This window comes from Lissotriton helveticus, chromosome 5_1, assembly GCF_964261635.1.
Source record: "Lissotriton helveticus chromosome 5_1, aLisHel1.1, whole genome shotgun sequence".
NCBI lineage: Eukaryota > Metazoa > Chordata > Amphibia > Caudata > Salamandridae > Lissotriton > Lissotriton helveticus.
Genome location: NC_136065.1, coordinates 338,475,480 through 338,492,777, shown reverse-complemented (window position 1 = coordinate 338,492,777; position 17,298 = coordinate 338,475,480). Strand labels below are relative to the sequence as shown.

General features: G+C 42.3%; 1 protein-coding gene across 1 annotated transcript in view; it reads right to left on the bottom strand.

Moving 5' to 3' along the window:
* Nucleotides 1–10,664: 10,664 nt before the first annotated feature.
* LOC144754527 (uncharacterized) overlaps nt 10,665–17,298 on the bottom strand; it is a 207,299-nt gene continuing 200,665 nt past the window's right edge. Inside the window, exons 9-10 of the mRNA XM_078642446.1 lie at nt 13,331–13,820; nt 10,665–12,843 (exon numbers count right to left, since the gene is read on the bottom strand). Coding sequence (XP_078498572.1) covers nt 13,789–13,820 — 32 coding nt within the window. The 3' untranslated portion in view covers nt 10,665–12,843; nt 13,331–13,788. The remainder of the gene's footprint in view (nt 12,844–13,330; nt 13,821–17,298) is intronic.

The window sequence follows — 17,298 nt, the reverse complement described above, 5'->3', positions numbered from 1 at the left end:
TCCTGTCCTTCTAGACCAGATAAAAGGGGCGAAAATATTCACTAAAATCGATCTCAGGGGTGCCTACCATTTGATTAGGATAAAACAGGGCGACGAATGGAAAACTGCCTTTCGCACAAAATATGGTCTCTATGAATATTGTGTAATGCCGTTCGGGTTATGCAATGCCCCGGCGGCATTCCAATATTTTATTAACGACATTCTGAGAGAGTACATCGATGTTTTCGTTATAGTTTATATCGATGATATTCTTATATTCTCCCAAAACGAAGCAGAACATGTAGAGCATGTCCAAAAAATCTTACATAAGTTACAGGAGAATCAGTTATATGCCAAACTGGACAAAAGCACCTTTCATACCTCAGAAGTAGATTTCTTGGGTTTTACCATTAAACCTGGTGGCCTTCAAATGGACCCCAAAAAAGTAGAGGCATTGACACAATGGAAAAGTCCCACTTCAGTCCGGGAAATACAATCCTTTCTAGGATTCGCCAATTTTTATCGGCGCTTTATTGATCGGTTTTCTGACACGGTTTCCCCCATCACAAGACTATTGAAAAAAGGGGTACCGTTTGTTTGGACATTGGAGGCAGAACAAGCATTTTGTGCCTTAAAAGAGAAGTTCACTTCAGCTCCTATTCTCCGGCACGCAGACAACTCTCAACCTTTTTATGTGGAGGCTGACGCCTCACAATATGCTGTAGGAGGTATTCTATCCCAGCGAGACACAGATACCGGTCAAATGCATCCCATAGCCTATTTTTCCAAGACCTTGCTGCCTGCAGAAAGAAACTACACAATAGGGGAGCGTGAACTGTTGGCCATCAAATTGTCCTTTCAAGAATGGTGACATCATTTGTTAGGGTCTCCTCATGTGGTCACCATTTATTCCGATCATAAAAATCTGCAATTCTTCAAATCAGCCAGAGCGCTCACACCCAGACAGATGAGGTGGTTATTGTTTTTTAGTGAATATGATTTTGTGATCACTTACAGGCCCGGCACACAACAGGGGAAAGCAGACGCATTATCCCGGCTAGGACTAGATGACCATCCCAACCGAGAACAACTGCTTCCCATCATCCCAGAAAATAAGATCCTTGGGGTGGGAGAGAAAGATCATACACTTCTGGAAGACCTCAAAAGCCTACTACTCACCATCCCATCGGATGAATGGTTACAAAACCCTCTTCACACCATCAAGGAAGGGATTTATTACCATGATAATAGGATGTTTGTGCCTGCTTCACCCTTGAGACAAAAGATCATTGTATGGTGTCATAGTAGCCCTTTGGCCGGCCATACTGGTGGGCGGAAAACTCTTGAATTATGCCGCCGATGGTTTTGGTGGGATTCATTGTCTCAAGATGTCTTGGAATATGTACACGCTTGCGCCATATGTGCCCGCCAAAAGGCTTCTCATTGTGCTCCCACAGGGCTGTTAAAGCATATAGCCATACCCCCTGCACCCTGGCATACTATCAGTATGGACTTTATGACTGATTTACCACCATGTCAGGGCTATACCACCATTTACGTAGTGGTAGATCTATTGTCTAAGATGAGTCATTTCGTCCCTCTCAAGAAAGTACCTTCCTCTAAAGAACTAGTGACTGTTTTTTTGGGCTCAGTGGTGAAACTACATGGGCTGCCCACAGTTATCATTTCAGACCGCGGTCCCCAATTTGTCTCTAAGTTCTGGAGAGGAATGTGTGAGGTGTTGGGAATTGATCACAGGCTTTCTACCGCATATCACCCCCAAACAGATGGGCAAACCGAAAGAACTAACCAAACGTTAGAGCAGTTTCTGAGGTGTTTGTTAACCACTATTCCATCTACATGGGTTCAAGCCCTCCCTTTAGCTGAATTTGCTTATAACAATTCCTGTCATGCAGCCACCAAGGTCTCTCCCTTTTACTTCGTTCAAGCCCAACACCCTAGAATGCTCCCCATTGTCCTCCCCCCTGATGACACAATACCCGCTTTAGAGGAACAACATGCCCGCATACAGAGCACATGGGAAGCAGCCAAGACAGAGCTAGAAAAAGCTAAAGAAGCTATGAAAAGACAAGCAGATAAACATCGTAGAACAGAACCAGCATACGTGATAGGAGAGAAGGTGTGGCTGTCCACAAAAAACCTCAGAATGGAAGGGTCGAAAAAGTTCCAACCACGCTTCATAGGGCCCTACACCATAGAGAAAATACTTTCCCCTGTCACACTAAAACTCCAGCTCCCCCCATGTATGAAGATCCATCCTGTGTTCCACAGTTCCTTGATCAAAAAATACATACCTTCCCTTGTCCCTGAAATCCCTCCCCCTCCAGTACAGATAGACGGAGAGACAGAATATGAAGTAAGCAAAATCTTGAACTCCAGACGAATCCGAGGCAAACTACAGTACTTCATTGATTGGGTGGGATATCCCCCGGAAGAAAGGTCTTGGGAACCTGCAGAAAACATACATGCAGTGCGGTTGATCCGACAGTTCCACAGATTGCATCCTGCGAAGCCAGGTCCTGTGAATAGATCTTTAAGGAGGGGTACTGTTAGGAATTAACATTGACTTGTGTGCTTCATTCTGGTTCTGGCACTTTAATGCGACCCCTTAGCGTCAAAACCCGTACTTTCCTGACGCTCCCTAAGCGGAATAAGGAGGAGCAGAGCCCTCCCATCTTTGCTTGGCTTACTTTCCGGTGACCACGCCCCCTTCCCACTTCCTGGTTCCTGTTCGAGTTGTTTGCTGGCGTCTGAGGGCTCTGCTGGAGCTCTGTCTTCTTGACGCTCTGCTACCTGATTCCTGACCCTCTGCCACTTGTATTCTACTCTGTGGGTGTGCGTGTGGAGTCTGAATGTAAAGCGGTATTCTTCGCCGCTTCTTTTTTCAGTGAACGCGACGCCCAGCTATTCCTCACGCATTTTGCGGGCGTATTGCGGTTCAATCTCTGTTATAACCTGGTTTTACAGCCACTGGTACCTCCTTTGGTTTTTCCTTTCTTTATTGGGCTTCCTCTTGAGAGTGAGCGCTCCGCCCTATCCTCCTAGGGGCCGGGTGTCTCACCTCCTGAGTGGGTGCTGCTCCGCTGTACTCGCCCCCTGTGCAGCCGGTCGGTGCCCCTCACTCCTGTTCTGTTTGTTGTTAGTTTTTGTTTGGTGTTTGGTGTAACTGCTCCGCTGGTCTGGGCCCCCCTTTAGTTAGCCGGCCGGTTCACCTCACCTACCCTTGCCCCTTGGAGTGCGTCCGAAGGGTATTGAGTCCTTCGTGAGTCCTTCCTTGGACCCCTCCCTGGCTCCTGGACTCATCGTTGACGCTTGCCCGATCTACAATTGGGGTAAGATCCATGATTGATCACACTTGTCAATGTTTTTATGGTGTCTACAGTAAGCATAGGAATTGTGTCTATTCATAACCTGCTCTTTGTTTCCTAGCCTGGACCATCCCCGGAGACGCCTTTTCTACTATTCTGTTACCCCTCGTATGAGGAGAGTGGTGGACACTCCTTGGGTAAATTCCCTCATACTTTTAGGAGACAGTAGATAGGAGTGTCGTATAACTTGTTAGCGCATTCCTGCTGCTGTGTCTTGGAGGTGTGGGGATTCTTCTTCGCTCCCGTGGAAGTTGGCCCTTCTCCTAACATATAATTGAGTGGAAAAGTCACGGGTAGTGCTGCACAGTCGCCTTTTGAAGATGTTTTTACCGCCAGCATCGTTTCCCCGTCTATGTATTTATCTGAACGCTTTTTTGTAGCTACGGAAGCCGGTTTAGTTGCTTCCGCTGTGGCTGTCTCAGCCAATGAATTCCCTGTAACGTGAACGCCATCACGTTCATGACTCAGTGAATGTATCACGTGAGTCTTTTGTAGTTCTTTCTGTAAAAGAACTACTTGTTCCCAAAGCGATTTTTGCTTGATTGTGGCACCTGTGTCATCTTTGTAACCGTTTTGAACCCATTTCTGCAAGTCATTATTGTATGATTTGACGCAGTAATGCGAATCGCACACTATTAGTGTTGGGAATTCGCGATCGGCAATATCTAGCGCCATTTTCAAAGCTATTAGTTCAGTTTGTTGACCTGAATTGTCTTTTACAGATTGTGATATTGTTACCAGAGGTCTCAATTTACCTCCGCGCCACCGGTTTTTAACAACCTCGCACGTAGCGTTGTAGGCTTGTTTTCCCCAAACTGAGGGTTCTGCATAACTGTTTGTGTATATTACGCAGGCGTAAAGCTGTATGGGCAGAATGTCGTTAGGCAGAGGATATTCTTTTTCATATGTTAGATATTTCAATTTTTTTATTTCCGGGTCAAAATAGTATTTCACTTTGTCTGTAGCAAGAGAATTTTCCCATTGTATCCATTTTGGATCTAATGCCATGGTAGTTAAATTACATGGGCTTGTTAAAGCCTCGAAGGCTGATTCTGCTGTTAAAACAGTAATCCGTCTGCCTTGGGCCTGGGCTCTTTCTTTTGCTACAGCTGTTTGAACCGCATTTACAACATTTTTCGCAAGACTGAATGATTTTTCAGCTTGTGAGTAGAAGTGTGATTTGTAAGCTATTGGTACCTTTTCTCCCTCATTAGAGGTTAGGTACATGAATCCGCTTCTTCCTGGGATGACTCTGATTACAAGGTTGCGTGTATTGTCGCGAGTTTGCAATTTTGTTTTTGTTAACATGTCTGTTTGTAATGATCTCAAAATTTCTGTGTGTTTTTGAGTCCAATTGATTGGTTTAAAATCAGGTTTTATTAATTCATAGAGAGGTTTAACCCTCTCTGCATGATTTAGAATGTAAGTTCTTCCGAAATTCAGAAAACCTAGAATTGATTGTACGTTTTTCAGCGTTTTTGCTGCTTGGATTACAGCGCATTTTTCTAAGAAATTGTCTGCCAGGCTTTTGCCTTCACTTGATAATTCATATCCTAAAAACAGGACAGTTAGATGGGCAATTCGTGATTTTTTAAAGTTGTATTTGTAACCCTCTGCAGCAAACCCAAGTATTATGGTGTTTACTCTTTTCAAGTGAGTATCCAAGTCATCATCTGTCAGATAGATGTCATCGACATAAGATAATGCCTCATCATCATATATTTGTAGTAACTCTGTTACTCTTGCTGAGAATAATCCTGGGCTATTCTTGAATCCCTGTGGGAGTCGACAGAATTTTTTCTGCGAGCCCATTATTGAGAAAGCGGTCAAATACCTGCTTTCAGGTGCAATGTTTTGACAAAAAAATCCATTAGAGATGTCTAATGTTGTTTTGTATTTTTTGCGCACAATGTTATTCATTAGTGCTGCACTGTGTGAGTTTTGTACTGCAAATGTTTTGCAACATGAGTTAAGGTGTCTGTAGTTCAAAACTAGTCGATATGAATCGTCTGGTTTGGAGACAGGAAACAAAGGACTGTTCATTTGTGAGGTGCAAGTTTCAATCACCCCCTGGTATTCAAGTTGATCTAAGATCTCCCTGACCTGTTTTTTAGCTTCTTGCTTAATTGGGTACTGCCTATGTGCAGTTGGTTGACATTTTAACTGGATTTTGTGAGGAGGAGAGTCCTCATCCCATCCTACATGTTTTTTATATAATGCAGGAGCTTGGGCTACTGCCCACTTTCTTGCAAGTGTATATTTTCTATGAATTGAAATGTGATTTGAGAAGGCAGGCATAATCATTTCTTCGCCATGAGGGCACTCCCTGACAAACTCTGGTGGCCAGTCTTTTTCAGCTAAAAGGATGTCATAGCCTTTGGAAAGTTTATCCCAAAATAGACCCCTTATTTTCCTAGTCTTATCTCCCTCTATACGTAATGTTATTTCGTATATTTTATGAGGTTTGCTAACTCTGGTATCTGCAGTTTCCACCTGAATGTATTCATTCGTGTCCACTGTCTCCAGATGATTCATCAGGATCTTGCGAGCTATGCTCACTTCTGCTGCGCTGTCTAGCATTGTCTGAGCCCACTCTCCGTTTTTCAGCTGTGTCCTCAGGATCCTCGGCATGTTTGATTACTTTAATGCTGGCTACCTTCTTTTTTGGAAATTGTAATTTTTTACTATGATGAACAGGTTCCTTGTCTTTGGACTTGACCTGCTCTTCCCCGTGTTCTGACCGTCCTCTTCTTTCCGATTTCTGCGAGGAAGTCTGAAATGATCGAGAGGGACGTGTATCAATATCTTGATATCTATCAGGTTTCTTCAAATTATCCCTATTTCTAAGGTTGTATCTTTTCTCAGAGGGCTCCCTCTGGGAGACTTGTGTCCTTGGTCCGGAGATCTTTCTCTCCGCCGAGGAGACCTTCCTCTGGACTGGAATCTTTTTTCTTTGGGAGTGGATTGTTTATTTCCATCCCAGCTCTTTTTTGGAGTATTTAGATTATTTTTAATAAATATTTTTTTCAGGATTTTCAGTTAGTTGGGGTTTTACGGGTTTCCCACCCAAACTATCTCTTCCTAGTTCTTCATAGGATTTTTCTATGATTCTGGCAAGTTCAAATGGTTGTTCTGCTATATCTGTTTCTTTCAATTTCTGGCGGATCGCCACAGATGCTGCTTCCCCTTTTATGTTGGCTAATAATAAAGCTGAGACCTGCTTGAAGTCTTTCAGTAATTTCATACCCAGAGTTAAAGCAGGTTCTGGACCGTATTCGTTTTGAATCTGTCTTAACACATCTGGTATTACCGCCATGGACGGAACACCATGTGTTTTTGTGTAAATGGAAGCAAAGACTGTGCCCCAAGTGTCACAGTCCTCCACATGTGGTGCGATCCCCATTGGAAGGCAGATAGTCAGAATTCTGTGTTTCTCAGTAGGGGTAGTATCCGGAAATACTGCCTCTATTTGAGTGATTTTTTGTGCTAACCAGAATGGAATTTGTTCCCGTTTTATGGGTACTTTACCCAGACATGATTGTATGTTCTGTGGTGTTATTTTATTTGTATTCCCCTGATGAGGGGTCAGCTGTGGAATGTTAATAGCTGGTTGGACTGTCGAAGTCCGCATTACATATTGGACTAATTGTCTATGAATTTTAATCAGTTGTTTTAGCTGTGCTAAAAGTTCTGGTATTGACATTTTTTCAATGTCTGGATGTGGTGTGTAGCTCGCTAGAACCGGCCACGTTGCTCCTGGTCTACCTAGTGGACCGAGCCTGGTGATGTGATTATTATGTTTTAGGGCGCCTTTAAACCAGAGCAGGTGCTCTTGGTATTTTAATGGGATTTCCACCTCCTCGAAAGGAATGTACTCATCCGGAGGTTCCTCTATTTTGTAATAGTGGAATTCGTGTGTGACAGCGTTTGCTGCTGGAAAGTTTATCCATGAATAGAATACCTCTGTCTGCCGATATTCATGTGCCTCAATTACGAATATGACTGTACCACCTCTCGATGTCAGTCCATTTTCTATAAGTTTAAGAGTTATAGTTTTTCTTATGTTGACCGGAATGAGTATTGCATCCGGGTCGGTCTGCAGGAGACTTGTATCATCCGCTTGGAGTTGAGCTGCTATTCTAGCTGTCTCCCTCTCTTCTTCACTTTCCCCCATTTTACTGGCAGAAAGGTTTTTCTTTGCAGATCAAGTTTCAAGGAAACAAAGATTAGGTGCACAATATTTTGGAACACTGTATCCTTCAACGTTGAATAAACCAAAAACTATACATAGAAATCTCTTCCTACTAAGTTCCGGCGGATTTTTAACCTTTTACCCACGCCAGACGTCTTTTGGAGTATTTACGGGAAAAAGGGTCTGTGTGAAAAAGCACGACTGAGTTACTCTAACGTCTTGCGTTAGATTTATCGCCTTACCAAACGTTGGGCGCCATGTAGTGTAGTTCCTATAGTCCCAATAGGCTCTGCGCATTGGAATAATATATTCAGCAGTGTAGACATAGGTTAACTTGGTCTCTACTGACTATATTAGACTTAAGTTTTTGCCAGCTAGCTCAGAGGTCACTAGAAACTTTCTCGAATAAGTGAGGAGGAGTTTAACCTCCCTGGATAGACAAGAAGGGATTAGCTTCTGACAACCATAAAACATGACAACTTTGCTCTCCCTGATTATGAGTATATCTCTAGAGTCGTGTGAAAACAAAAGACAGCTATTTCACTCAGTCAAAGGTGCGTACTTAGTTTCACCAGATTGCAGAGAAAAGAGAGAAGGGCGTTTTCAATAAAAGATGTTATTTATTGAGCAGTCTTCTTCCTTATGCAAGAGAAATGAATTGCTACAATTGCAATACTTATAGTAAAGTAAAGTGCGTACAGTAAAAGCAGGATTATAAAATAATACTGTAAAAGCATTGATATGGTTTCTTAGCCATATGATACTTTAAAATAGATAAAATAGATACATACATATATACATTGACTTATCGTACTCAACTGGTGCTTCTAACTACGCCTACCCCGGTGTACCTGACCTAAGCCTAATACGTGGGAAGGAGTAAGTAAGTAGCAGTTTAAGTTAAGTTTGTTTTGCCAAGAATCTGACTCAAGAATTCTCTGTAAGGGTTTAGTCAGCTCAGTACCTGGGTAATAGAAAGCAGGAGGTCTGGTATCTCTCTCTCTCAGGACTCGATATCCCAGTCACCCGCAAGTATAGGCTGGAAATGCCGGAGCTGGATTTTCTCGACAGGAGAAAAGACGGCGTCTTTCTCAGCGCGTCAAAAGGGAGGGGCAGCGTCCGTGGGCTCTCGCATCAGCTGGGCTCTTCGGAAGTAGATAGCTGCTCTGCTCCAGGATTACCACCGTGTGTTTGCTTAAGGCAGCGTTGGTATATTTATACCTGAAAGGTGCCTGGGTTTGACGTAAGGTTGGACATAAGACGTCAATAAAGATGTCACTAAGAACTGCCCGTTCTTACAGTGCTTTATAGGAGTTCTCGGACGAAATCAAAACAAAGGCAATGGGGATTTCCCAGGTTGCTGGAGGTTTGGTTTGTTTAGAGAACTCGGTGTGCTTTCTAGGGGGCTGGAGGAGTAGGCTTGCTTAATGTGACAGCATGTGCTACGACTGAATTATGGGTATGATTATTATGCCGTTGTATGGATATTATTGAATATAGCCGGACAAGGGCATAAAATGGGAATATCGATTCAGGTTCCTAGATAAACACACTACAGCATCTCTTCACTGCTTGTCACAGGTAATCTGTACATCTTTCAAACCACCAAAGAATTGGTTCAATCCTGCATCGCCAGAAGGTCCCAAAAGCCCCCCATAAACCATTTATGGTGGGCTTCATCTGCAATCTCAGGTGGCCCGCCCATGTTCTTTTACTCTATCTAGCATCTTTTAACATTTCCATCTTCTCATCCAGTTTTACCATGGCGTGAATAGCATTATACTTACAAACATCACATTGTGTACCTGAGAATATTGTGGATGCTGTCATGGTTTCAAAGACCTTTACCTTGCTGTCTACCTTTTCAGTCCTCTGCTTCGCACTCAACAGTCGACTTCTGAGGCCATCCAGCTATGTTTAAACTTTATGCATGACTACCTTTCTGATGGTGTGCTTGATAGCACCAGGTTCCCCTTGAGTCCTTGAGGGCTTGGCTCCCTAGGGTGAATAATTCCTCCTTTTCCTTCTTTCACACTCCTATCCGTCCATGTGCCAAGTGTTCCAGGTACTTCTTGTTAGAAATCATACTACCATATGCACTGTTAGATGGAGGGCCTTCGATGCCTCCACACTGCCAGGACAGAGCCCACCTTCACTGGAAGCGTTTCCGAGGGACTCTTAACAATCCCAGAGTGGCCACTTTAAACCCGCAATAGCTGGGTTTCCCACCGCCACAGAGAGGATTGTTACTCTCTGGTTCAACCTGCCCTCAAGGAGGGTGCGTGTTCACCACAGTCATCTCAGCCAACTGAGTTGCTCTACTGGGCTTTCTGCATTCACCCATTCTCTATATCGTGCTATAGCAACTATCTTTTCTTCTTGGTTAGAGATGATGGTTTAAGGCAGAGGCAGTTTGAGTAGGCGCTCACAAGACAGAGGCCATCTTGGGACCAGATTGCCTCCCTAACCCTCCTCTCTTACCCTTGCTCTGTATCTGAATATAATGGAATGTAATCTGAACAAGTTACAGCAGTCCAAAATCAAGCAATCAAAATGATGTGTGGCTTCAAAAAATGTAAAAAACCTTATGAGTGTTGTGCTAATTCTCATCAAATTGCTCTTTCTTTTGCAATTTTTAGGTGTCACTTACCAGGTAGGTAAGCAACTCTTGTGGACCATACCAAAGAATTTACTGTGTGCTTCGAGCCTATACCATATCTACGCCCATTACCCTCGTTTGATGACCCGCTGTAAATACACTGAAGAGGGTTATTCATGTAACAGCCCCCCTAACTTTAATTTACCTATTAAGAAAAGTGAAGCTTCTCAGTCTGAAACCTCCAGTATTATCTCTAATAGGAGAAAATATTTAGGTGGAACCATGTTACAAGGTTGCAGAGAGGAAACTCTTTGTGTGATAAAAAACTTTGAATGTAAGAAACCATGGGTACAGTGCATTGTTCACCTTCCAGTATTTATTACACATTTAAGGTAAATGTTCTCTGTAAACTCTGTAGGGTTATACTGAATTCAAAAGGCAGTAAGATAAACTCAGTCGAATACTTTCCATTTTCCTACTCCGAAAAGAATACTCTAAAAAAACATGAATTCAGAAATGTTTATTAGAGAAACTGAAATCCAATTGTTGCTTGCTAGCACTTTGTTATATCTGGCTTCCACAGCACAAATGTTAATGATATACACATGATGAAAAAAAGAAATATTACAACACATATATGAATAGTACGTTTTCCTTTCACAGGGTATTTATAAAAAGACAACAACAAAATCATTTGGCTCTTTATATTACTTATGGCATTGCACTAAACAGTAAAAAAGACAACTCAGTAAAGCAAATATTGGGTGTTTTGGAGGATTGATAGGAGTTTCTCTCTCAAGTAACGTCTGTTACTCTTTTTAATAGTAAGAAGGGCAATAAAGGGGGTAACCCAACATTGATTACATTCAGTGCATTATATAGCATATGTAAAAAAAAGTCTAAAATAGAAAAAAACAAAATAATACCCCACCAAAGATTAGGGAGACATGTTGTACCCCAACACCACAAGAACATTGCAACAACTGTACTTGCAAATACTCTGCAGTTAGTACCCATGTATTTCACGTTCTTTGGCCTATAAGTGGCACGAGTTGCACATACACAAAGATTATTTAGTTACGTCTTTTTGCTTCTTTAATTAACATTAGATTAAAATGAAGATAATACAATCTCGTTTAAAATCATAAATGTAATTACAAAAAACTCTGAAGTAATTGTCTATTACATCACAAAATACTTTTGAGAAACAGTTCTTGACTGGAAAAATAAACACATTCTGCGATTTAAACAGTAACAGTTTCACCTTTAACTCTCATCTTTTCATAAAATTCATACCACTTGCTTATGTGTCCTGACATAAAACTGTCAAGAAAAAGTGAAAGTTTTACTCCTTTAAGATTACGCCTCCACAGGGCATAATCTTATGACATAAGGAATTAGAAATACCTCAGATACTCATGAGAATCTACAACCCTTGACGATTCTCAGAATTACTCATGTAAATATTCCACAGCCTGAAATATGACTCGAGTGATTTTTTTTTTCTTCACGAGGGAAAACTTTATTCCCAATGGAAACAGCCCATTCAATATGGGGTGCAGCTCCTCATTTCTATCCAAGAATCCACCTTGGCAATAGTACTTTATATATATATATATATATATATATATATATTCAGGGTAGGTAACAACCTGTCAAATTCTGAAAATAACTACTAGCCTGGAGATTTGTGCTGCTAACTCTATTTTGCATGGTCACTTCCTGGAACACCCACATTCCTTACACCTCAGCAAAGCAATGCAGCAACCACAGTGTTATTTCTGCACCAGAACGTAGCGCTTAGAAAAGCTAAATCCTGCTCTCCTGATCACGTGAAAGGGTTGAAATTCATACTTCTAAATACCTTGTCTTCCACACCTATACTGAACTCAGGTATTCACACATCTGAGAACTGTGCCCCACAGTAGAACTATCCATTTCAGCTCGTTTACAAAATTAAGCTTGCACCCACCTCATTCCTGACTGCTGGAGCAGAACATTTCTCATGCTGTAGTAGGTTCCTGATACCAGGACACTGCTCACAGTGGCCTATGTTGTGTACAGACTGACTGTGTGAGGAAAAGGGCACCCTTAAAAAACACAGATTAAGGCCTATTATCATGCAAAATGTCATTTGTTTAGGGAAAGTTTGCATATGACCAAAATTAAATTTACTCCCACAATTCTAAAATGAGTGTAAAAACGAATATGCAAAAAGAAGCAGAATAGATTTACCTGTGACCATGATTACATGTGGAGCTGTTTTTTTTAATATATGGAAATAAAGCCATTTCTTTTGAGGATTTTATGTATTAATCAACCTTCAGTATATTCTTTCTCTGGGCGTATGTCTAATTGTAGATGACAGGCTCTTTGTTAATTATGCATTTAAGCTTGTTGTAAAAGAGTGTTACATGATGTCATGTGATGACAGGCTCTGCCTTCTAGGTTATGCAGTCGTAACAATAATGTTTTAGAAACTTAAGACAACATTTAAACAGCGGTAGGAAAGTGCAAAGAAACGGGTCTGTCCGGCTGAATATTGTGCTGTAGCAACTATCTTTCCATCTTGATCAACATCAAGGAAAGGGTAGTATTATTTTAATTACTATGCAAGTATTTATATTGGGCCGTGGAGAATGAAGAACACAAGCAGTTTGTTGTGCTAGAAAGATCAGACCATTCTGCACAGCGCCATAATGTAGTTCAACTCCTCAACTACCAGGCGTGATTTTAATCTTGACACCTACACCACCCTTTACTAGCTAATCCCAAGTGTAGGTAGTCAATTTTAGTGAGCACCACCTTTAGAGCACTGCACCCATCTAGTACCATTCTTTGAGCAACACTGTGGCTAATATGTCGTCATCCTCGTTCGCACCGTCACATGATGGTCAGGGCGACGAATGGAGCGACCACTTATCCCCATATGATGTAATTCCGCCACGAGGGTGGTCTGATGGGAATTTCATGGCCCAGTGTGACTCAATACACCCTTTCACACACGTACCTGCATGATACCGGTTACCGCCTTGGCAGCATACCACCATGGACCTGGTCTTCTCTATTCCGTTGTTTATGTCTTAAGATTAGGGGCGCGAGTAGACAGGTCGGTAAATTATTCCCCTTGACCCTCCGTTAATGTGTTTTTTTAGTGCTAGAAAGATTGACATGACCGGTCCTAGAAGGTTTGCAACACAGCGCTTTGTTATCCGTGATTTCACATACGAACCTTCATGGTATTTGTACAGTGAAACCTGCAGTACATTCACATGTCTTACACTCTCACAGCCGCTGCTTGGATACGGCACCAGTCCTCTTTAAAGTTGCCCCATTACGTCACCATTGTAGACCTGAGAACTTGATGATGCTCAAACTTAAATGTAGGAAAGTGGAAAACATTAACAATCTGGTACCACTAAAAAAAAAAAACTATTAAAAAATATATGATGTCTTGTGTCCTTTAAAAAAAAAAAACAGAACTGGAGCACCTTCAACTAGATTCCAAAATCTAGAGTCCACCTCAAAGCCTTCCCGCTGGTTGCTTGTGGTCTAAGAACACAAGTTTTCCAACATGTGGTTTGACTCTATAAGAGTACTTCGAATATCACCTCCTAGGCAAGTGCCCGTCACGAGTCGATCCTTCCATATGAAGAAAACACTGCGGCAGAATGAGAAACAAAACGTTAATCAACCACCACCACCACCCTTTCCGCAAGTAACAATGAAAAAAGCCAAGATCATTTGCAACATGGAATACAAGATTGTCGTTTTTTTTTTAGTACTGAATTTATTTATTTTATATATATTTCGTGACAGGCCAGGGAAAGTAAAAAGGTTACTCACCACAGTAACTACATTCTGTATTCTTACTTATTCAGACTCTTCAGTTCAATAAATTAGCTCTCCTGTGTATGGGCTGCTCCACAACATGTTCCTAGATTCCTAAATGCCAGATAGATATTTTAGGGGAGGTAGCTTCACCTGTTCGGTCCATTCATCCCTTCTGTATCAAGTCTTTTCTTTACTCACAAAAACATTTGAAAGGTAGATTTACTAGACAAGAGAGGGGCGGGGCGTGGACGCTACATTTCGGTGAGGTTATCACCAATACATTTTCACATTTTGGGTGTTCATGAACTCGTCTCTGATCCTGTTCCAATCAGGAAAAGGTCATAGATTTACTCTCTCCAAGTGCAGGAGTAATTATGTTTCTATAGTAGGAAAGTGAGAGAAACAACCCCCGAAAATAGTTAGGAGAGATGGTAAGAGATGTCTCCATGGGGAGAGTGTTTTCCTCATAGCAGGTGGGTAAGTAAGGAGTGATTAATGGCAAGAATGTGGTGACCAGGCAAATGGTGTATAAAAATAAGGTGAATACCTAACCTTACAGAAATGTGCAAACGAGACACTGACTCCAGGGTAGAGGGAGGCACATGTCACTCTATAGCACAACAAGCTACGAACCAATGCTTACAGGGTAAGTAACATTCTGTTCGCACCGTGTGTGGCAGCTGATACATATGCTCTGCATACACTGTAAAATAGGATTCCCCTTTCACGGTGGCTATTCAATGGATGATGCAGATGTCTGACACAGGGTTCTTAGTACTGGTTGGCCAACTCGAGCCTGTTGACAAGTGAGAATACCCACACAGTAATGCTTGGTAAAAGTATGTGGAGTTGACCAAGTAGCTGCTTTGCAAATGTTAGCTATGGGAATATTCCCTAGAAATGCCATGGTTGCTCACTTCTTTGTACTACAGTGTGGTTCAGGGGGATTGGGCAGGACCTTCTCGGCTTTATGATATGTTTGGATACATTTTATGATCAATGTACCTATGCCAGCTTTTGATACACTGAGCCCTTTATGAGGTTTATCAAAAATGACAAAAAGCTGTTGAGTTTTATGAAAAGGCTTGGTTGTATCGAGGTACTACATTAAGGCTCGTTTGACGTATAGAGTATGAAGAGCACTTCCAGCTAGAAACTCTGAGTAAGATGAAAAAAAACTGGCAGTTCAATTACTTGATTGAGGTGGAAAGGAGGGATCACTTTGGAAAGAAATTTAGGACCAGTTCTGAGGACAAACCTACTTGAATACCCATGTATGAAAGTTTGTTTTAAAGTGAGGGCTTGAAGCTCACTTGTGTACTAGCGAGATAATGGCTATAAGGAAAGCTATTTTCCAGGAAAGAAATTGTGGAGGACTGGAATGCTATGGCCCGATGGCCAGAATAATGAATTTATTAATCTTGTGAGTACTACAGCAAGGTTTTATTTATTTATTTATAGAGTTTTGTATACCTCGAACTTGACTCATAGGTATCAAAGCACTTTACAGAGTTAGTACAGTAGGAATTACACAAGGTGCAAGTGGCTACATAGACGAGTACAAAATACGTAGTGACAACATTAACAGCAGAATACAATGGATAGTAGGATATGTGGGCAATATAGTCCGGAGGTAGTATGGTGGCCTAGCATCCATTACATGGAGTGCAAAGGGTTAAATAAAAGATGATACAAATTACATGGTGATAATATACATATAGGAATACAAAATACGTAGTGACAATTTATAAATAGAGAATACAGGAGACATAATGGGTATGTAGATGGTATAGTCTGTGCCGGTGATTGGTCAGGAGAAATTCACAACAGGCACATTTTCAAATTTAGGAGAAGCCTCCCCAGCGAAGAAGGCCTGAACTCCAACGAGGAGCACTACAACGTAGATTGGTAAAATGCTGCTTTCCTGCTTTGGGTTCAGGAATGCCAACCAGATATGATTAGATGGCTGAAGACAACCAACAGAAGTACCCACCAATTCTTCCTCTCACAAGCATCAAAGAAAACAATACCCCAAAATAAGTGTATCAGAAACAATAGCCAAAGTCATGAAGGAGTAGCAAGTTCTGTATCGGGGGCTCCCGGGGTGGTGAGGAGCTGTTGCAGGGCAAACACAATGGGCTTCAGCTGCAATTATAACTGATGCAGTCAAGTCGTGGCAGTGAGGATGGGTTCCCCAGGTGGGTGACGGGGGTGTGGTGCACGGGGAACCGTTTGGCATGGTGCGAGGCACTAGCAGCTGCAGTATGGACAGGCGTGTAGCCCAGTCAGGAGCAAGGAACGACATATAGCTGCAACGTGGGGTGTGTTGTGCCCAGGACTCACTTTCGGCTTCTCTAGTGAATAGGCCCCTCTTAACATACACCGCAAAGCAGCCTCAGATCTCGGGCGGGCGTTGAAGTGGGCGTTAGCAGCAGCTGCAGCATCCCCTCCTGGATGGGGTCAGTTTGGGCGCAGAAATCAAGCAAGACCTGCCTGCAGGACAGACTTTTAGCTTCCCATACACCGCTGATCAGGGTCAGATCTCGGGCAGGCAGTGGGGGATGCAGTGCACAGCAGCAGATGATGGTGGTTATTTTCTCTTTGCTTTCTCACTGGGGGCGACTTTTTTTCCCCTCAGGATTTTCACCAATGGCGATCCCTAGCACAGGGAGCTCCTTAGCAGTCGGCGATCTTGAGTTTCCATACAACGGCATGTGTCACCCTAGGCCAAATTTCTCTTTTAAAGCTGTCCATAAAGACTTTGAAGATGAAAACTATGAAGAGAGTAGAATGCACTCCATTTTGCACTTATGTGGCAACGGCTGCTAGATGTACGCAGATAGAAATATATGCTTACTCTGCCTTCTGCAGGTGGAGCAAATAACAAACAATGTTTTGTAACACAGTTTAAGAGGGTCTATATTATTGGAGCTACAATAGTAGACAAATCTCTTCTACTTTGCTGCGTAACAAGCCCTAGAAGTAGGTCTACGAGCTTCCCTTAGAATATCCATACAATCTTGCGAAATACATAGATAATCAAATTCTAAGACCTCATGTGACAAATTGGTAGATTAAGTTGTTTGGGGTCAGTATGTCTGATTTTGCTGTGCTCCTGGGTAAGAAGGTCCAGCCTACTGGGGAGCCTTTTGTGTGGGTAGCAGACATCTCAAGTAAGGCTCACAACAATGGTTGTCTGGCCCATGTGGGTGCTACCAGGGTCAGGGTGAGGGATGTTTCCAGTAGCTTTCTCACCAAATATTGAGTACGTGGGAGGGCAGGAAAAAGGTAGGCAAATATTCCTG